General features: G+C 39.2%; 1 protein-coding gene across 3 annotated transcripts in view; it reads left to right on the forward strand.

The window, feature by feature from the left end:
- Positions 1-524: 524 nt before the first annotated feature.
- Positions 525-21,918, forward strand: part of RANBP9 (RAN binding protein 9) — a 40,461-nt gene continuing 19,067 nt past the window's right edge. For all 3 annotated transcript variants that reach the window (XM_080338830.1, XM_080338831.1, XM_080338832.1), the window contains exons 1-3: positions 525-1,083; positions 9,369-9,480; positions 21,019-21,071. In XM_080338830.1, the coding sequence (XP_080194956.1) occupies positions 639-1,083; positions 9,369-9,480; positions 21,019-21,071 (610 nt within the window). In that variant the 5' untranslated portion in view covers positions 525-638. The remainder of the gene's footprint in view (positions 1,084-9,368; positions 9,481-21,018; positions 21,072-21,918) is intronic.

Consider the following 21,918-nt stretch of genomic DNA (forward strand, 5'->3'; position numbering starts at 1 on the left):
CGGCCTGTCGCCATCTATTTTCTCCGCCCCCGCACCGTTCCCTCAGCGCCCCAGCAACGCCCGTCTCCCGCCGCCGCCGCCCTCGCGCCTCGTCGCGCACCGCCCAGCCTCGAGCCCGCCGAGGGGCGCAGGCCCCGCCCTTTCCCCGCGCCGTCGCGAGCGCGGGAGGGGGCGGGCGGGGCAGAGGCCGCGGGCTCAGCTGACTCGGGGAACGCACGGCGGCGGCGCCTCGCGCGCCGGGGCTGGACAGAGCGCGCGCGCGCGCGAGACGGGAGGAGGAGGCGGAGGTGGAAGAGGAGGAGGGAGAGGGGGACAGCCAGCCCTGCCGCGGCGCCTGGCGCGCGCTCTCCGCCCGCCTCGCTTCCGCCCGGCGCCGCTGCTCTGCCCGCCTCAGTCGCTCCCTCCGGCCGGACCCGGTTCCGCCGCACCCCCGCGACGCCCCCCGCTCTCATCGGGCAGCTCTACGGGCCACGGCCGCCGTCGTCATCACACCCCCCACCCCGCCCCCTTCTGAGACGCTCCGGTTGGGGGTGACCCGCACCGCAGCGCCCGGGCCTGCCCGTCGCTCCGCCCAAAGGCCCGTCCGGTGACAGTCGCGACCGCCGGAGGTGGCGGCGGAGGAGGAGGCCGGAGCCGGGATGTCCGGGCAACAGCAACAACAGCCGCCGCCGCCGCCGCAGCTCCCCTTGGCGGCTGCCGCTCCCCCGCCGGGGATCCCCTCTGCCGCCGCCGCCAACCTCGGCCCCGCACCGGCCGCCACGCTCCTGCTCCACCCGCCGCCGGCCACCGCTGCGCCGCCGCCACCCCCCGCCGCCAGCAGCGGGCCCGCAGCGACGGGGAGCGGCGGTACCGGCGCGGCGATGGGCCTGCCGGCGGGGAGCAGCAGCGGCACCAGCGCCCCGGCGCCGTTCCCGCACGGCGACCCGGCCCTGAACGAGCAGGAGAAAGAGCTAAAGCGGCGGCTGAAGAGGCTCTACCCGGCCGTGGACGAGCAGGAGACGCCGCTGCCCCGCTCCTGGAGCCCGAAGGACAAATTCAGTTACATCGGCCTCTCCCAGAACAACCTGCGGGTACACTACAAAGGTGAGGGCCGGCCCGGGCCGCCGCGACCCCCCGGACCCGGCGGGGCGCGGGGGCCCTCCCTGGGCCGGGGTCTGCGGGCCGGGGAGCAGCGGCCCGATCCCTCCGTCGGGCAGTGGGCACAGGAGTAACAATAACAGGAAATAGCACACGCTCCTCTCGCTCTCTCTTCTCCTGTGTTTTCTGATACCCTAAATTGCCTGCAGCGTGGAGAGAAGGGTCTTGTTTTTTCCTTATTTCAGCGTTATTTTGTCTCCCCTCCCCCCGTTTCTGTCGCGGTGCCGGGGAGGAAGGGGGGTAGGGCAAGGGGCCGCCCCCGCCTCCTTGTGCTTCTGGAGTGGGCATTATGTAAACTCCGAGACTTCCTCCATGGATTCAGGTATCACCAGAAGGTTTGGGTCTGAGGCAGGAGAATAAAGGAGAATCGGCATGACGTGTCCTGTTTATGGTAATGAGCAAGAAAAGAAGTGGCTTTTTTTTTCTCCCGAGGAGAGCAAGGGTTAAATGGAGTTAAGAGCAGCAAGCGTTAAGCTATTAAACACGGAAATGATGGGAGGGGAAAGCACAGAGAAAAACAGAGTTTATTTTTAAACTGTGAAAAATGGAATTAAAGTAATAGTCTTGCCTAACTGTTGTACAGACTACAGTGATTTCAGGGAAGGAATGACAATAAGATTTATATTTGTAAAGGTGATGTTATAACTTTGCGCCTAGGCTTTTAATAGTTAAAGTTACTGATTTTCAAAGAAAAGGTGAAAATCGGAGTATGCATTTGTATAAATCAGCAAGAGGCAATAGAAGAAAAACTTGTGTTGATTGTTATGAAATGTCATGAAAACTGGAAACATAAGCATACACTCTGACCTGAAAAAACACAGACACATCTGGTGTTCTAGGCCCAAGTCCTAAAGTAGAAGTGTTGTGGATTCAAAACCACTTCTGAGTTGGCTGTGAAGAACTGGATCTTTTGTCAGTCTGTAGTCAAATGAACGTAATGGGAGGGGAAAAAAAACAAACAACCTTGCAATTACCCTTTCTCAGAGTTTACAGTGAAGAAATGCAAGTGAAATCTTGATAAACATGTTACTATTTAATCGGAGAAGGAAAACGGCAACACAAACACATGGCAGGATTTGGCTGCCGTGAAAGGATTAAATGTACTTTCAGAGACTCTTTCTTTTTTTCATAGGCTTTATTATTACATACAAACTACTCTGTTAAAAATTCTAAGTTTAATGCACCATACAAAGATAATAAAAGAGGTTCACGACTATAGAGCAAGTTTTTGGGAGGCACTGAGTGATTTAAGGACATGTTATTTAATACTCAACTTTGAATTTCCTGGCTTTTGTTCAGTGTTTTATGACCTTGTATTTTTAGAAGCGTTTTGTATTTTGTGGTGCATAGTGGTGGTGTGGTTTTTTGCTTTTTTTTTTTGTTGTTGTTGTTAAATCATAGCTTTGTGGCCATCAAGTCTAGAATTTAGAGAGAGAATCTCCCTGATCTGTTAGTGTAACTGTACATTTTCAACCTTTATTTGTGCTATTCCTGTTCTTCCTCATTTCTTTCCTTTGTCTTAGTGTTAAAAAAAAATTCATTACCTCAAAGAAATTACAAGAGGCTTTGCATGTTTCTGAAGTATAGATAATATGGGAAATACTATGGATAGTCTACCAGAAGTCAGAAAGCACAGTTAGTAGTTTATAATAAAATACCTTTACTCTAGCTCTTAAATAATAGTAAGTGATGAAGGTTGAAGTGTTCCTAGATTAGTCAAGAGAACTGCAGAAAGGAGAGGTGCCAATATAACATGAATACACTCTTCTTTCTCCTAACTGCAAATCTGAGTGGATGGCCTCTGAAGTGGCCCGTCTTTTCCACCTGGTAATGAAGGTGGCTGTTAGGGCAGCCCATGTATGAGTTACCAGCCTTGCACCTGGAGTTGCTAAGTGGGCTAAGGAATGAACGGTGGCGTGGCATTCCTACCTGTGAACTGGGGGAAAAAACATTAAAACATATACTGCCTTTTCTCCCTTCTCAGTCTTTCAGCCCGAAGAACAAGAGAAAAGGGAAGAAAATGAGGTTCCGTGAGGAGAGTAAGGGGAGATGGCAAGTAAGAATGTGCTTAGCACTGTGAAATGTTGTTTCTGCAAGTCAGTTGCAAGTGGAGGTCTCAAAAGAAAGTATTCAAAGTATCTTCTTGTGGAATACTGGCACCTTCAGTGCTTCTGAAGTTATCTAAGTAGTTGTGGAAGGATGGTAGATGTTTTTGTTAAAAGGCAGCTTGAATCACACATTGAGCACAGATTAAGATCTGTTGTATTCTTGACCAAATACTCAGGGAAGGGAGAGAAGACAGATCTGTCCAAGGAAGCCAGTTCTCTCACAATTTTCTGTTTCACAATTCTCTCACAATTTTCTGTTACTCTGTCATAGGTACCTTGTATAGTTAAGCTTTCTCTGCTGCCATCGAAGATTTCTGGCTATAGAACTGTTTCTGGAGTAAACTTCCTTCTGTTTCTGACTGATAGGAGGCAGAAACTGGTAACATCAGTACGTTCTTTCCGCTGTGGATGTGTGGGGATACTTGCCTCTGAAAATATGGATGGGGGAACAATCACAGCAAAAGCTTTCAAAGTCATTTTTTCATGTAACTAGCTTCATAATTTGAATGTGCAAGCAATGACAGTTTTCTTTCATTGGTTTGTGAGGCAAATAATGGTCCTCTCTATATAATTGTCCTCTCTATGTATGTAATGGTCCTCTCTATGTAATTTTGAAGATTCCTTTCATTTTCATGCATACCAGTGGACAATTTACATGGAAACACAAGGTGCAGTAGACATCTTTCTACCCATTGCAGCTGTGATGCTTTGTGTACTATGTTTCTGGACCTGGAGCTTTTTGCAAGAAGTCTAGAGAATTCTTAAAAAAATCAAAACTGCCACAAAACCAGGTGTTGATCAAGCAGCGATTTAGTCTGTTTACTTAATTCTCTATATAGTGCTCTATAGGTGCTCTTCTGCATTCTCTCTCAGAATCACAGTGTTACTTAAAAAGAAAAGGAAAACATATGTGCTGAGGTGCTTGAAGGGAAAACGCATTGACTGATGTGATATTTACCAGAACAGGCTAATTTCTTTCCACAGTGAGCTATTCTGTTATGCTTCTACAAATTCTGACTCTTAATTAGGAAGCTTTGTCAAAGTCTGGATATGAAATACATACACATTTGCATCAGTGATACTGTAATATATTAAAGGTTATACCCATGGGTATTTTTGTGTTTTTAGATAGACAGACATACATTTCTGTGTTGCTGCCAGTTAGCTATGCAAGCTTATAGAAAGCTAACACTGTCCTTGTGACTGTTGTTTATGGTGTATATATATGTAAGAGAAACATGAAAAACAGTGTTGGACAAAAATGTGTAATCTCAATTTTAATATAACAGCTCTGAGCTGTATGTAAGTGATAAAGAAAGCACAAGGGTTCAGACAAGTGTGTGCTACATGTAAAGCAGTTACCACACAAACTGTGTCGCTATTAAGACATATTTTAAAATATTCCTACATATTTCTAAAATATTCAGAATTAACACATGGATCTTGTTGAAAAATGGGGCTTTCATAAATGCTATATGTAATGTGAATGTTCCACTAGACAGACTGGTTCAGTTTCCAGTAGATAATAACTTATGCCATATAGTATAAGGAGATAAAAATACAGACTCAATGCAGATGGTAACTGTGAAAGAAACTATATAGAGACTTAGGTAAACAGACTAAATCATTAGTGATAAAATAATGGAAAGTCCTCTAGTAGCTTCATTTAAGTTAGTCTTGTGACGATTGTGCAAAATAAGCTAATGGAAGTTATACAATTTTGAGGCGGCTGCCATTGTGTGAACATTTTCTAATGTGTCACAGGCCAAGAAATCTTAGCCAGACATTTATTTACACTGAATTTTCCTTTGAACTGTCTCTAGTGCCAAACTAATAAAAATATATTTTTCAGTACAAACTATGCATCCCAATTTCTATAACAAACAGGATTCTGTAGTAATAGTTCTGTGTTGTCATTCAGTGATACAAGGATGAAATCAATTTTTGTGGCAGAAAACAGTTGAACTACATTCAGTTTAGTACGGTATGCATGTTTTGGGCACCTTTATAGCTCCAAGATGTCTTGCTTTTTTAAATTGGGGAAAAAGTTGAAGTAAAATCAGTAATTTGCACACATGTCTTTTTCTTGTCTCAGTGAAACTTTCTTAATTAATTCAACAGAAGATTGGGCTGTGATTATTTTATTTTTGGCAGTGTGAGCAAGTCATTGAACCACCTGTTGGAAATAACTGCAGTTCAGTTTATATAAACTTCATTTAAGGACTGAACTGTATAAACACTCTTACCTTTGTCTAGGTAGACACTCCCATTGACTACTTTTGAACTATTTGGTGCATATGCATTACACACTTAGATTTAGGCTGAAAGATTCTATTTTTGAAAGCTGAAATGGCTTCTCCAAAGATGGTTTTATCTGAATCTGCTTTTTTGAAGCAGGTGGAATTTAAATTTAAATAATTTCAATTTAATTTTGCTAAAGGACTGATGATACTACTTTTAGTAAAAATCACCAGCGTGAATGAGTGCTTAAAAAAATAAAGCTGTACTCCTTAAGCACGATTGACTCATGGTTGTTAAGCACTTTTAATGAAAGCCCAATTGAAAACAATTCTGTTAATTGAACTTCCCTATGATCTGGTTTGCAGAGTAAAGTTCAAGCTTTGTACACCTGTTTTCCTTTTCCTGGCCCAATGTATCTGTTTGCAGAATTCTCTTTTTAGTGCTGAAAATGATTAATTTTTATAGTATTTATTAAACAACATTAAAAATATTCTTTTAAATACTTTAACCATAGCTTGTGACTATGAATGAGGTCTGTTCAGGGAACATGGGGCCATGTTCTCATGAACTACTTCAGGCATTTGGAACCTCCAGTTCAATAGCTCAGAGTTGGGTGTCAAATTTCCTTTTTATTTCCAAGCAAGGAAGTGGAGATTCAGGTTAGCAGGGAATGTGGCAGCAGTATGTAATGTCAAGCTAATGGGCCACTCAACTTGGTGGACATTAGTGACAGTGGCCATAATTGAGTGCCTATAGAAAAATCTAAAAACATGTTGGGCATATGTGGTGTATCTGTGTTTCCTCCCTCTCAGTTTCCAGCCATTTTAAGCTGAAAGATATCCTGAGCTGCAGGCAGTTTTTCAGTTAATTGCTGTTCTAGAAGCTTGTCCAGCATCCACTTCAACGCTAGCATCTATAATATTCTTTGGTAAGGAATTCTGGAGTTCAACTATGTGTTCTGTAAAGAGCCTCTTGTTTTAAAGCTGCCTGATAACCACTATCTCTTGACTCCTCATGTAATCCAACATAGCTGGGTAGTACTGAAAGTCTCAACTAGCATATTGAGACAATGTAGAGGTGTTTGGAATACTTGAAAGTAGTTAACTGCTTGATGGTGTTGAATTTGCTGTTAGGAATAATAAGCGTGTGTAAGAACAAATAAAAGCAGCATATATGAGTAGTAAAATCCACAGGAGATCATATTTAAAGGACAGCAGTTCTAAATTTAGGCTGTCTTATGCTTTAATGTGATGAAAGTAGTTTTGGGCACTGACTTGCCAAAGCATGTTTCTTCACTGCATGAAGTGTTTGGCAATACTGGTAAGGGATCCTTTTACTTCTGCCCCTGTGTCAACCTCTCACTTGCAGCGTGACAGCTGTATGTGCCTGTGTTGTGAACTGGATCAGGGAACTGATCTGTTGCTTAAAAAAAAATCTGGTGGGTTTCTTAAAGCCTGATCAGCTAATCAGTCTGTTTCAGGGTATGTCCTTGCAAATAGCTGTCTGGATTGGGGAGGGGTTGGGAGAAGGTGACTAGTTTCAGGAAGAGGTGCTAAGAACACCTTAAATTGGTATTGTTTTCAAACACTTAGATGTGATTTCACAAAACAAAGTCTACTGGGTAATAGATGTGCATTTTCAATAATTTTTGGCTGGTTCCTACCACTTCAGTCTTCTATGTGGAAAACTTGCCCAAATAAGGAGCCTGACTCAGACTGAAGCTACACAGATTGTCAAATGCATGGAGTAACCAAGGGAACTTCTTTGCAGTCTATTTTAAAGTAAAAACCTAAGGACATTTAAAAAGAAAGTATGTTTCCTTCCCCGCAACCCCCACTCTTAACTAATGCATCAAAATTTAAGGGATCTCTCAGGAGCTTAATGTTCTGCCCATAAGTTTTGGATGGCTTTTAGCTGAAGGATTTCTGCATACTTGGAAATAATAATCTAATTTATAGTGGTGAATTAGTGAGCTACTAGCACTTGAAAATGAAGAAAACTTTTGGAAACTGTAAGGTTATATACTTGATTATTACCTTTGTTGACACAGCCTGAGGAAATAACTTAAAAGTGGTCAACAGGAAAACATGCATGTCATCTTGTGCATGGAAGAGTAAATTAGTGTTTTTTCCTCATATGAGACTTCTGAAAACAACATACAGAAGGTAGGTAATAAGCTTAATATTGTAAAACCTGTGAGGTGATTGAAGGATCTTCATATAAATTGTTTAGTAATGACGTATTGAAGCAAGTAATGTATTTGCACCCAGAGAAATAAAGTAGTTGGCTACTTGCCTTAAGTCAGTAACATGCTGAGGTGCACTAGTTACATCAGAAAAACTTGGTAGGTTAAACGTAATCTCAGTAAATGAAGAATTCATGCTGTGCTGGCAAAGTTTTGAATGCAGGTGCAGCAGTGGTGAAATGGAGGGTTCTCCTTGGCTGAGTATATCCCGTTTGGTGCACGGTGGTTGGTGCTAACTCAACAGGCAGATAAGCGTTTACTGTTTTACCAACATTTACACTAGAGAGCTCTATACAGAGGTGCAGGAGAGTAGGCCAGCTGCGCCTCATCCTTTTGCCTGGCTATACTGTCATTTTCCCACAGTTTCTTCCTTGCTGTATGACCCAACTTGCTGCACATGAGACATGATTAATCTGTTCCTGAGCAATACTTCCAGTGTTAATGTCAGTGGAAGGAGTGAGGTTTTTGTTTGTTTTTTTGGCATACGCAGATCAATGGCTGTGCAGGTGCAGTAGGCCACCCTGTCTGGACAGGAGGCGTTGGCTGGAGTGCTGCAGCCCAAGTGATTTGTACAGCACACTCAAAACAGTCATCTCTTTTCATCATGCCTCAGATCCACGTGGAGAATGAACATGGGATCTGTGTGAATTATGGTAATGACAATCTGTTCCTGGCTGTTCCTGGTTACCATCTTGTTGAAATACCAATTGCCAGGATCTGATAACACTTTCCGTCTTGCTCTCCTTTTTTTTTTTAACTGTCTTCTGACCCGATGTGCGACTTTCCACACAATAATTGAGGCGTTTTGGTGTGCCTGGGAGAGGCTGAGCTTGCTTGAACAGGTTGCTGCTAAAGCAAGTCATCTGGCCAAAAACCTTCTTCCAAGTTGCCTTTGGAACAAAGGGCTGTGAAGAGGATGATGCATTCAGAAGAGTTAGTCTTAGCAGAGTGCAAGTGGCTCTCTGGTTTACATTGAAAACCCCCAGAGTAGATACGAGCTGGCAGTGGACGTTCTTCTTGTGGTGGAGCTTATACATAGTGAACCTTATAAGAAAAAGGAGTAGGAGCTGCATTAGCTCAGTTGCAGGCTGCAACTCTTAATGCTGTCCTGAAATAACATTCAGAACATGGAAATAAATTGTGAGTTGAATGTTCTATGTAATGACTGATGTTTATTCTGAAGGACACTAGAATTAAAGTATCTTAAATAACCTGAAGATTCAGAAGCACTAAGCATTAGATTAAACTCTATGTCATGTTTCAGTCTATTAAAATGTGTAAGCCCTGTGCATTTGAGAAATCATACAGGTCTTTCAAACCCAGGTGGGCTTTTGTCAATTATGTTACTTACTGTGGTGAAACTTTTTTCTAGTTTTCCTTCAAATAATTGTAGAACCCTTTAGAGTAGTATATCCAGAACTTCACATAGCATACGTAGTTGCAATACAGGTGCCTACAATGAAAACTTAATTTTGGGAGAAAATATTCTAGCATAAAAATGAGGGTGATTAGAATATTGTATATTGTTTACTCATTACATAAGCCTTCTGGTTTGAGTAATTGGTATGTATATCTTTGAGTTATCTGCGGTTGTCTAAAATACATTTTTCTTTTCTTTGAATGCAATTGTTTTTCAGGTCATGGAAAAACTCCAAAAGATGCTGCTTCTGTTCGAGCTACCCATCCTATACCTGCAGCCTGTGGCATATACTATTTTGAAGTTAAAATTGTCAGTAAAGGAAGAGATGGGTAAGCATTGAGTGCATTATTAATTAATTATTACTTGAATACTGTCTTGCATCAGCTTTCAGTCAACAGATGTCTTTGGTATCAAAACTTACTTTCATGTTTTACCACTGTTTGTATAGCTTAATTCTTTATTCAAGAGAAGTTGCACTTTGATATTTCATTGCTTTAATGGAGTTGATTGTGGTATGTATTGTCGACAAATCAGTGTACATAATAAACACCATAACAACATCATCTTATTTTCTCTTTACAGAGAAGTTAGGGTTTGAATGACCATAGTTTGACTTGAATTTTACCTTTATAGGTGTTATTTTTTGGCTATATAGCTTTACAGACTTACATGTAATTTTTAGGAAGTTTTTAGCGTGTGCAGCAGACCAACTTACCTCCTCAGTGCAGTCTTTTCATGGATGTGGTATCAACTTTAAAACAAAGTTATTCTTAAGGCTATTTGTTGGTGAACAGTAATAAGAATAAATGGAAATGTTCTGAATAGGTGTCTGGGAATTTTTCACTCTATGGAAGGAACAAGAGTTGAGTGAATGCAGCTGCTGCTTCCCAGAATCTGTCTGAATTTTGAATTTGTTGAAGTCTGGGTGATACCATGATTTTAAGTCTACTGAGGCAGATAAAATCTTACCTGGAAAGTTTTGAAGTGCTAATGAAATCTTTGCAAGACCACTTTAATTCCTTTTCATCTTTCACTGCTTTTGGTAGAGGTTATATTTTAGTCCTGAGACATTAATTATGTTGCCTGTGTAGTACTACATGAGGAATTATTTCCAATATGCTGTAGTATGTACTGTGATTGTACTTCAAGGTTCTGGTGAGGATTGAATGTCATCGTCCTAGGTACTATACAAGCACGTTGCAGATGGTTATGTCCTGTTGTGAAAATTAGTTTTGAGAGAATGGAACTGTGTCATAGCTCTTCGGATGAAATTCAGTATCTTATTCTGTCTCTGAAAGAGTAGCTTCTCAATATTGCTGCTGCCTTATAGGGTTATTTATGAGTTTGTTATTGGTTCTATTCCCAAAAGTTATCTCTGGGAGATTTCTTTGCTGTGAAAAGCTTATGTCTGTGTTTGCTTTTGTCACACCACGAGCACATAATTGTTTTTATGTTGAGAAGATAGAAATTAGTGTCTCAAGTAATATTTTGCTATAAGTTTCAGAAACACATTTTGTGTGGTTTTGGTTTTTTTAATTCCTTAAATATTTTTTAAAAATTGTCCTGCTGCTCTCAGTTAAGGAGAAGTTCTTATTGTGATTTGTTAGTTATACATATATCTATTCATTAAATATATTTCTGCCTGCTTAGTATGGAAGTTAGCTGTTTTGAAATAGTGGATTTCAAAAGGTGTCCTTGTGTGTAGATATAATTTTACATAGCTCCTCTAATACTTTACCTTAGACCTCTCTGTGTGGCTTTTTAGTAATTTCTATTTTAGCAGGCCACTCAGGGCAATCCTACAAAAGTAGAAAACACATTTGAATGAAGTGTTTCAAGGTTTTATAGTTCAAATGGTTGTTTGTGGGGTGTACATAGCTAAGACTTGTGAAGTTGCTTAAAAATTAGAGGGGTACTTTTTTCAGTTAACGTTAATACATATGGCCTTGTCCTCGTTTCAGCCTTGTGACCTTTTTTAGTGTCACTTCATTAAACGTTAGCTGCATAATGAGCTGAGATGTTCATTGTGTCATTGTAAAAGATATTATGAATGCTGGTGAATACTGTGACTAGAGCCAAATGCAAATGTAGGTTAACTGGTAAAGAGCAGAAGTCAACACGTGGAGCCTCACTGGATGTGATGTGTGTATCTCTAGACCCTGTTTTCAGGTCCAAGAGGTCTTTGTCTGGATGCAGTGTGAATCTCTTACAGTTCAATGTTATGCTGCATTCAAACTAATAAATTCTGCTGTAATAAGTAAGCTGGGGAATTAAATGCAGAGATCTATAAGCTGGTGTACAGAAACCATTTTGTGTCAGATAGTAGGACTAATTAGTTATTTCTGACTGCCTGTTATGTTTCACCTGACTTGTTCCAGGTATATTTTTACCTTTTTTTTTTTTTTTTTTTCTTCTTTGCTTGATGTCTTGCAATGGGAACAAAGTTCAGGAAGACCATATCTGTAGAGGACCAGCATGTAACTAATAGGGTCAATTAGTTAAAATGTCTTACTGTTGCCAGAGCATCTATTCTCAAGGCCTTGAGCCTAGCTGTGGAAGCACTGTAGCTGTATCTTATAGCACTATTTATAATAAATCCTAGACTACCTAAGGCAATGTAGATGTCTTTCTGCAAGCTGAAGTACAGCTTTCAACTTTCATAAATGTCAATGGGTAATTTAATGGTGTTTATTTGGGGTTCCCTTTGGTAGTGGCCTTTACTATTTATATATATATAAATAAACTGAGAATAAAATATTTAGTCTGTGTATTGTGCTATGGGGCAGGTCTAACAGCATTCTTGTTCGTGTGCTCTACTTAGCACAACTTGCCTCAAATCATCAAAAACTTTACTAAAAACCTAGTCTAGGAGATGTGGGGTTTTTTTACTACTGTAGCACTTGATGGCACTCTTCCTGGAATATGATCTTGCCTATAAGATGCTTCTAGGCATTATGGACACATGTAAGCCTGCTTTCATGCTTTCTTCATAGGAAGTAAGAAATGGGTGTAGAGCTTGGGTCTTGCAGAGCAGGTGAACAGTGAAGTTGCTTTTTGATATCTCAATGAGAGGTGATTGGGCCACACAGCAACTGATGGTAGCAGATGAGAAAAAGAGAAGTCAGAATTTAGGTTAATAAAAGTAATAAGGTTGAAATATCATTCAAACAAAAACTGTCTTGGTGTTTGTACAGTGTTTGGCATGAAGAGTCCAAAGGTATTTTATGTGCTGCTACAGTACAGCTGTGTGAAATAATTACCTTAGATATTTAAAAACTTTCGTTGAGAGTACTAACTGGCTGTCATGTTGTGCTCTAAATATTTTCTGTTCTTTATGTTTTCAGTTTTCTTCATTAATTTCTTTTCTCCTTTTGCAGTTTGAGGACCTCTATTTATTTATGTTCTGTTTTTATACTCTCACTTTGTTTTGTTTGGGAACATTGTGGACAGTGATGTGAGTGATTGGAGATGATAACAGTAGATGAGTAACGGCTGTAAGAATGGGGAAGTGTACCAAGGTGATGATTAGAAAGCGTGGTAGGAAGAAAAGTATTAACTGCAATAAATTACAGCTGCATCTCTATTGAAATCTCCAGTTAATTTAAAAATAAACACACATATATATGTGTATCAGTTAAAGCAGAGTATTGCAGCAAGTGCTGTGAAAAATTCTGATGTGACTGAGGAAGCTAAGCATAGTTGAAGATTTAAATTAAACTTTTATAAGCTATTAATGCAGCCCTCATTAGTAATTTACCTATTAGAGAACTAGAAGTAACCAGAAGTAACTTACATATGTTGTGTTCTGTAGTTTCTTAATACAGTACTCAAGGGAGTAAGAATGGCATGGCATTGCCATTTCAATACAACTCTCTTTTTAGTTTCATCTAAATTTCTAGAATAGGAGCTTAATTAAAGTGACATTGGCCATCTAGGAATGGAAATGAACAAGAGTGTGCGAAGTCCCATGGACTTGTGATTTGGAGTTATAAGCCTTATTCTCTAAATCTATTATAATACTATACTGGCCTCTCACTTTCCAAAAATGATCACCATGGTGGCCATTGTCTTCGCTACCTAAATATATCCAAATGAGACTTTTCCAGTCTCTCTCAAATCTTGATTTCAGTTTTATTGTACTGCTTTTCACTGAATTTTTCCACTTAAATTTGAGAAGAAACTTCTTCTCAGTGAGGGTGACAGAACACTGGCACAGGCTGCCTGGGGAGAGGTTGTGGAGTCTCCTGCTCTGGAGACATTCACAACCCACCTGGACATGTTCCTGTGTGACCTCATCTAGGTGTTCCTGCTTGGGCAGGGGGATTGGACTAGATGATCTTTTGAGATCCCTTCCAATCCTTAACATTCTGTGATTCTGTGAGTTCAGTTGTGCTTGTCTTTTACATATTTAGGTTCTCTGCCTTTGTGTAAAGAGGTAATGCATCTGCTTTACTGTCCCACAGTTAATATTTTATTGCGGATGCCAGTTAACATTTCCCTCTTTTACACAACTAAAGATACTTGCATGGTACTGGCATAGTGTATAAAAACTACAAGTCCCAAAGCTTTGTGCTGTTGTGTGTGCATCCTTCTTTAATGGTGAAGAGTCTTTTATAGTCTCTCTTGGTTGAGCGTCTGTGAGCTTTGCTGTAGCCTTGGCTTGCACGCTTGGGCATTTCATACTGGGCACAGGCATACTCTGCTTCTGGTTTCCAAGGGGCTGTCTCGAGGATACCCACTGGCTACCTGCCTTTCAGAAGCAAATAACCTTCCATTATTTCATGTTATAAACAGCTTACGTGTGAGCAATTTACTGAGTGATCATCCATTTCTACATTAATTGAGTCTTAGGCTTGTTGGTTCTCATAATCAATCTCTCCCAGTCATGGCAATGGTTTTTGAATGTTTACAATTCTTACTCTAAACTGTAGTTTGAAGACTTCGTGGTGGTTTGACCATGAGGAGGAGCAGCTTCTGAACACCCGTTGAGTTCACTTCCCTTGTCCCAGTTTGTGACTGTGTGAGCTTCATGGTAGACCCAACTGTGTAGCTCATTGTCCAAAAGCTGACCTCAAGAGTGAATGAGTTTTCAGCCAGGTTCGGTCCCCAGTATAGCTGTTAGTATGACTTTGTGAGAAGCTATGGTGGCAAAAGAGGAGGGAACTTAGGGCAGAAATGAGCATCTGGGCCCAGGATGCTGGGAATGCAACTTTTGGTAATGGTGCCAGCATATGCCCACTTAATTTTAGCTGAAATAAGCTTTTTTGGTTTTTTTTAAGTTTTTCACCAGGAGAGACTTTGTCTGTTTCTTTCAGAGAGAATGAACTTTTGGGGAAAAGGCCTTTATCTTTAGTGTCTTGAATTTCTGTCCATTCTTTATCTTACTGATTTGTAAATAAAATTGCTAGCAATGGGGAAATTATAGTAATGCCTTTTACTTCTAGACAGTCTTTACTACTTTGAGCACAGATTCAGAGGATGTATGCTTAAAATGCAAAATCCTCTCAGCAGATGTGCTTTTTTTTTTTTTTAAGGAGAATGAAGACAAGTCTTGGAAGTGGTAAGCCATCTAGAAGAAAAAATGAATGCTAAGTTTAGAAAGGATTTTAGTCTTTTAGCAGATAGTGCTTAGTTTACACTTCTGTGAGCATGGTTGTTTAGTCTGTAGTGTGGTTATACTGATGTAGATCTTCAGGGAATGCTATATATTGTATGTGTAAGTTCTGCTAAATGTTCTGCACTGAAATAAAATCTTTCTACAGCAACTTGTGCAAGTCATCAGCATGCTTTTGGTAAAGCAGTGTTAATAAGGCTTTGGACACCTGTTGGATTATGGCTGGTTTTTAACACTGACCATAGAACCAGTCACCTGTTGTTTTGGCAGTATATTGCAGTACATGTTGTGTATGTGATGAAGTGGATGAAGAAATCAAAAATGAAAAACTGTACAAAACAAACAAATACCAGGAGGATTTAGTTTGAGTTTTCATGACACTTGTGCCTGAGCTATGGTAGTGCATTTGAGTGATATTTGTGAAATACAAATGCTCTGTTGTCTTCCAGAGCACATATGTGTTAACTCTAAACAGAAACCATATCCTTTTTTTAATTACAAATTGCTTCTGTTGCAGTAAGTTCTTATTTACAACAAATATAAATCAAAACATAGAATATAATCAGTTGCTGGTTTGTTTGTATGTGTTTTGTACACTACTAATCTAATGTAAAAGCTTTGTGGAGTCTTAAGACCTATTTTTATAGTGTTGATACGTCCTCAGCAGTTATTTGTTACAATAGCAGGTGTTTGTTACAACAACATGCAAACTTCACTCAGTCTCTATTTACCTATGTCTTGTGGCATTATTAGCAGAGTACTTGTGTATAGGATAGAATCTGATTAAGTCTGAAGTAGCTTTCTTGCCTTATTACCTTCATTTGAATTGCTGCAGCTGCAAGATTGCAGTATGAATCAGCAAGGGTATATTTTCTTAAACTGTTGCAGTTTTTACCTGAGTATAGGATGCCAGACATTTGACAGAAATGAAAAGCAACTAAACATTATTGCCTATTCAACTGTTCTTTTCTGATACTATGGTCCCCAAAAAGGCTTTAGAGCTTATGGAGAAGTGTCATGAGGCAGAAATTGTGCAACCTCAGAAAGTGAGAGGGATGTCAGTAGATGGGAGTCTTTTTAGGAACATTGCAGGAATCATAAGCAAAATGTTACAGGAATAACAGTTTCAAGCACTATGCAGGATGACTGCTTGACTTTTTTTTTTTTTTTTTCTCCACGTAGAACTGGATTCATCTGAAACCTGGGTTTATCATGTTCAAAATACTGTTTCCTTGGAAACATTCCATAAAATTAAACTTGTTTTCAATTTGGAATGAAAGACTCAAACTGTCTATGGCATATTTTGAAACATTTAAATAGAGAAAAATTTAACAGCTCATTTCTTATTGTGATTGTGCAGACAATAAGAATCTTGGATTAGCATATTCCTACAAAATTTTAATGCAGAGTAACTATATTAAAGATGAAATTTAGATGCCTTCTTAGTGTACTGTATTTCTGGCATTATAGCATAGTGTCAGTGAAGACAGAGTAGAAAACTATAGGAGAACATTATTCAAACTCTTTACATCCTTGCAAGCCAGTCAGTTGTGAAGGTCTTTTAGAAGATCATGTCTTAAAATTTTTACTGTTGCAGTTTTTTCTTCTTACAGCCTTTTCTGACGTACAAACTTGATAGTAAAACAAGCTGCACCTGTTCTCTAGCCTCCTCTTCTCAGTGCCAATTTTACTTTTCTTAGTAGTCAACGCATTAGAAGCATCAGGATGTTTTCAGTTGTGTTATTTCTAGGTGTAAAGATCTGTTAGTTCTTGGACTGGGGTTTCTTACAGATATTATGGTAATTTACATTTTAATGCTGTAGGGTTGAAGTTGCTTTTTTAAGTATATGGTGGGCAGGTGATAAGGTACCAGGTTGATTATTTACTTTCCTGATCACCAAACTAGACTGGATTTCACAGCATGGTGTAGCAGTTCCCCAGGTTATACTGTCGTTAATAGAACATGTAGGCATGGTGAAAGTCAGAAGGAATTTACCTCTCTGCAGACAACTCTTTGCTAGTGAAATCTCTGTATTAGGGAGGGTATTAATTTTTTTTCATTACTTAAAGCTATGCTGAATTATTTTACTTGCCTTTACAAATATGGTATGGATTTTTTTTTTAACTAGATAAGTGGCTATTTAGTACTTAAATTTATCTTTAACCACTAGTAAGCTTTCTGGGGTATCTCTAATTTTGTATAGTTTTTGAGATTCTGTTCCTCTTTATGGAGTAGGTGGGATAAAATATAATTAACCTGAATTCTGATTACCAGCAGCTTCCATATTGAAAGATCTTCCATACATCTTCAAAACAGTGGCTAAAAGATCTAACGGAACAGTTTCAAATAAAAATCAGAATTGTGAATCTTTTATATTAACTGCTGGTTTGGTTTTTTCCTCTTTCCGTATGTTTTAGCAGTCTCCAGTTCTGTAGCACCTCCTTTTGCTATTTTTTCCTTCTACGTGGTGCTGCTTTTTTTTTTAATTTCTCACGGTTAGTCTATTCAGGCATCCAAGTAGAAACTTCAAGCTCTAGCAAAAATGTGAATTTAACTCTTTTACTGGAAATACACTTGAGAAGAAAATAGTTTTTGTGAGCTTGCTTGTTACACATTTCACTGCAGAGAAGCCTAGGCTTTTCAGTGTGTGTTAGTGGAAAAAAACAGGTATCATAGTGCCTGTATTTTTGACACTGACCTTTATTTTGCTTTGTGGCAAAAAGTTGACTCTTCAGCAAACTTTAAACTCTGTAGTTTTGTAGTATTCCTAAAAACTTCTATATGACTTGCAGTTGTGAAATATAAACTAGAAGATATGCTGAGACATTGAAATGGTAATCTATATCTTCAATGAACTGGAAAAAAGAATAAATACATACTCTTAATTTTTCATTTCAAATTGTAAGATGTGCTTTCTTTCTTGGTCTTTAATACTAATTTGGCTACATTTTAAATTGGTTTTCAGGCATAGTCTTTTATTTCAGTCTTTCATGCGTTGATTTCATGTATTCCATGAGTGGGTTTACACTCTATTTGTAACTTTGTGAGCTCCTGTAAGACTTGATCACTTTAATGAGGTGATGAGTCGCAGCTGTTGGGACTGAAATGCTCCAAGAGAGGCTTCTTAATTCAAAGTGTCCCAGGCCACTTCCATTTGCTTTGGTGAGTGATCTTCCCACTGCAGCAGCCAGGGGTGTTCATGGCTGGAGGCACCCTCTGTCCACAGGTAGGGAGGGAAGTGAGGAGGGAGGTGGCATCAGAACCACACAATTATTCACCCTCTCCGGTCTCTCACACCACGCTGTGTCACATCCATTTTTGGAAGGTGCTACATGTCGAAGGGAGCGTGCTGCTTCCTGGTGTTGACACCTCTGTTTCCCCAGGGCTGCTGTTACTATGTGACACAGTCTAAATGGACCTGTTCTTCTCGTCTGTGGCTGTCTCCTAGCCCAAACCTGTCCATGTGACAAGACAGCAGGAAATGCATCATGAACTGACTGAGAACATCCCAGGCCTGCATTGCACCTGGGTGCTGATGTTGTCCGCTTCTTGTACTGCCCTGCGTTTCTATCATGGACTTAAGAAAACCTTAAATGCATAGCTCTGCCAGTGTTTTTCTCCTGATTCTGAGATGCATGATATGTGAACCTTAAAGAAGCAAACAGGAGGACAGTTTATGTAATTCCTCCCACTGAAGCAAGTCTTTTTGCAGACAGTGACTCTGGACCTAAATACGGGCTAAGCTTCTTTAAAAAACAAACAAAAAAAGTGGGTTTATGCCTGTGAGGCTTACAGGTGCCAGGGAGAAAAAGAAGTTAATATCTAGTGGTTTTGAAAAATACAACTCCTGTTGATGAATTTTAGAGCATCTAAAGCTTCTCTGTCATGACACTGTTTCCCCCTCAATTTATAGTGTACTATATCTAATTGAACATGAGATAAGCTATCCATCAGCTATAGCAAATAATAAATTAACTTAATTGATGACCCTGTAATTTCACTCACTTACGAACTATAAATTGTAGCCATTCCTTTCTACTTTTGAAAGATGTCTATAATAAATCTGTTAATTATTTGAAATGTTTTAATCTAACTTTACTTGCGTTGCTATTAATACCACATCTCCCTGATGAAATGGTGTTAACATTCCAAGTAGTTTTAAGTGAATCCCAGGATAAAAATATATACTGTTGAACATCTGTCTCCTTACTGAGATGATGTCAGTGCCTAGTGCCTTCTAGTCATTGCCAGTGGGTAAAGAATCCTTGTTCCCAGCTGTATTAAATACAGCGAGTCTGCGTTTACAGTTGTTACTGAGTTAAAAAGAAGGCTCAGAAGATACGATATGCAAGGAGGAAAAAAGTAGGCAGTACCAAAATGTTACCTAGATAATGATTTTCTGTCTAGCATTTTACATTTTTCTGTAACCCTAATCTTGTTTCTGTAAGACTGCTGAAATGAAATTTTGATTGGGGTGAAGGAGTTTTTAACATGACTCATATTGAAAGGCTTTTTGCAGTCGGTGGAGTCCTTTAAGTTATCTAAAATTATTTTAAGAATTAAATTTCCTTTCTTTCTTTAATAAATTCTCCTTAACAGGAGACTTTACAATAATGTATTTTCAGTCTTTACAAGAGATTCCTTCATGCATCAAACTCCAGACTATGCTTATAATAATTTTGCCTTTATTGTTTAACACAAAATCAAGGGTTTTCCACTTGTTGTTTTTATTTTTAATTGTTTTGTTGACTCTGCTGCAGTGGTGCCTCAGTAATATAATTAGCAATGCAGCAAAGACTAATCCTTTTGTTTGTTGCCTTTTGCTTCAGCTCTTCAGTATCTCCAAATGTAGTATCTGCTTTATATGTTTCTGAGGTTTGATTTCATGTTGTTGGTATGTTGGAGGGAGACTTATGACGGGTATCGTACCTTACAAATTATCAGAGAGGGACTTCATAAATATTAAACATAGAAATGATTAAGGTAGCTCTTGGAAGTGATCAGTAGAAAAAACAAAGCCCAGTACATAGTTAAGCATATAACTTCTGAGATTTCCTGCTCAGTTTCCTTCTATGTTAAATATATTTTAAAAAGCAGATAAACCTGTACTTACTAGTAGAATAGTTGCTTTAAATTTGCATTTTATGAGATGGGAATACAAAGGTCATGTTTGTTGCCTTAAAAAATTTCCAAATTGGCATGGGTGATTTATCCTTTTCATGCAGCTTATTAATTATTTCAGGATAACTTTGTTAACTTATTTAACTAGTGTGAAAATGATTTGCATGTTTTGCTAAACTAGGAAATGTTAGGTTTAGCTGATTTTTTTGGATGCTTACTTTTAATTGATGCCATTTGTGGTTTTTTGGGGGGTGGGGGGGGTGAAAGCCTAGGTTCCCATTGTGCTGGTTTTTTGGGTTTTTTTTCTGTTTCCTGCAGTCTCAGTCATGACATGGCTTTTGCTTAAGAAACAGAAGTAAAACTGATTTTACTAATCTCAAATAGTGTCATTTGGGAGGGAGACTATTAACATCAGCTTTACAGCATTTGCTGTTAAATTGTTAGCAATTTTAATGGACACTGGCTTTATAAAAATTACCTTAGTGAAGCTGACTTTGGGACTTTATTGACCTAGCCATAACTTTTTCAGACTCGAGATTGCTGGTCAGCATAGCAAAAATGTTTTCCCTCTTAAGTTTGCCAACAGCTAAGTAACATTGGTGGTAAATTTCTCAGGTTGGCATTCTGCTCCATGGTCCAGGCCTAATGTTTTATTGTGATCTTTTTGTGTTATTGCAGCATTTTCCTGCTGAAATAATGCATAGTTTTGCGTGTATTTGGTAAAATTACTCATTTCTGTTTGTCTGCAAAACATGAGAATGTACATTGAAGGTGATGAAATGGGTATGTGTATAGCTTTAGCCTTACTTTCAAAATAAGGCATGGCCTTTGGCTTTCTTCATTCATGCTTCAAAATTTATGGCTAATAGCAGTGTTCTTGACTAATAACTCAGAATGCCTAGAAGAGAATAATGCTGTCCTTACCTCCTACGTGGACAGAATCTGTCTATATACACTGTATATCAGGAATTATTTTTCAGTTCCCTTGCTGTTGTGCCAGTATTAAATGACCTCTCAGCAGCTTAATTGGTATATGATTAATCAGGACAGTGTTTCTTGGCAATATCCCACATATATATGCACTTTTGTAAGAGATGGATATATTTTTCTTTTGTTCTTTCTTTTTTACAGTTACATGGGAATTGGACTTTCGGCACAGGGTGTGAACATGAACAGACTACCAGGTATGTTTCAATATTTACGACATTTGGTAAATTACTTCAGTTGGTTAATTGTGTTTTTAAAATATGCTTGACATTGATGGGAAGGTTCTGGTAAGCAAAAAAGTGTGTAGCATGACATCTCTGTGTTGTGTCTGTTACCTGAATTATGTAAAGCTTGCGACAAAAAGCCCTCTGTTAATTGTTTTATGGTACATTTGCTCCTGTACTACTTCCCTCAACTTTTAGTGTTATTTATAACATTTTGCAGATACTTTTTAGCAAACAAATACATTTTAAAATTTTCATCATGTTACCTGATAAAAATGAAATAGTTGATTTCCTTGATCTGTAAACTGAATTTCTAGCAATAAAGAAGAGCTACCGTGTTAAAAACTTACTGTCAGACATGGAGCAAGCTCTCCTACAGTCAGTTTCCATACTGTTACCTTTCCAGCCTTAATAACAAGGATGTGTAGCATAATTTTAACTTTTGGCTGTTCCATTGACCTGCATGGTTTGGGAACAGTCTTGTTAACAATTGCCTGCAGTATCTCTCTGTAGTATTTACATAAGTTTCGAGTGTGTGTGTGTACATGTTGGGTTTTTTTAATAGATCTCTAAATGGAAAACAAAACCAAACCAAACAAACATGAACCACCAAAAAAACCTAACCAAAACAAGATCCCACCACAAAACCAAAACAAACAGATTTTTTTAAAAATTATTACTGTTAACCAAATAGAAGATGCTGAATTGACCTTAGAATATCTGTATTCTGTTTCTTTTGCATTGCTGCTTTCTCACACAAATGTCCTGGTAGAGATCCTTACGATGACAGCAAGTACAGGTTACACTGTGAGCCCAGCTA

Source organism: Nesoenas mayeri, assembly GCF_963082525.1.
Source record: "Nesoenas mayeri genome assembly, chromosome: 2".
NCBI lineage: Eukaryota > Metazoa > Chordata > Aves > Columbiformes > Columbidae > Nesoenas > Nesoenas mayeri.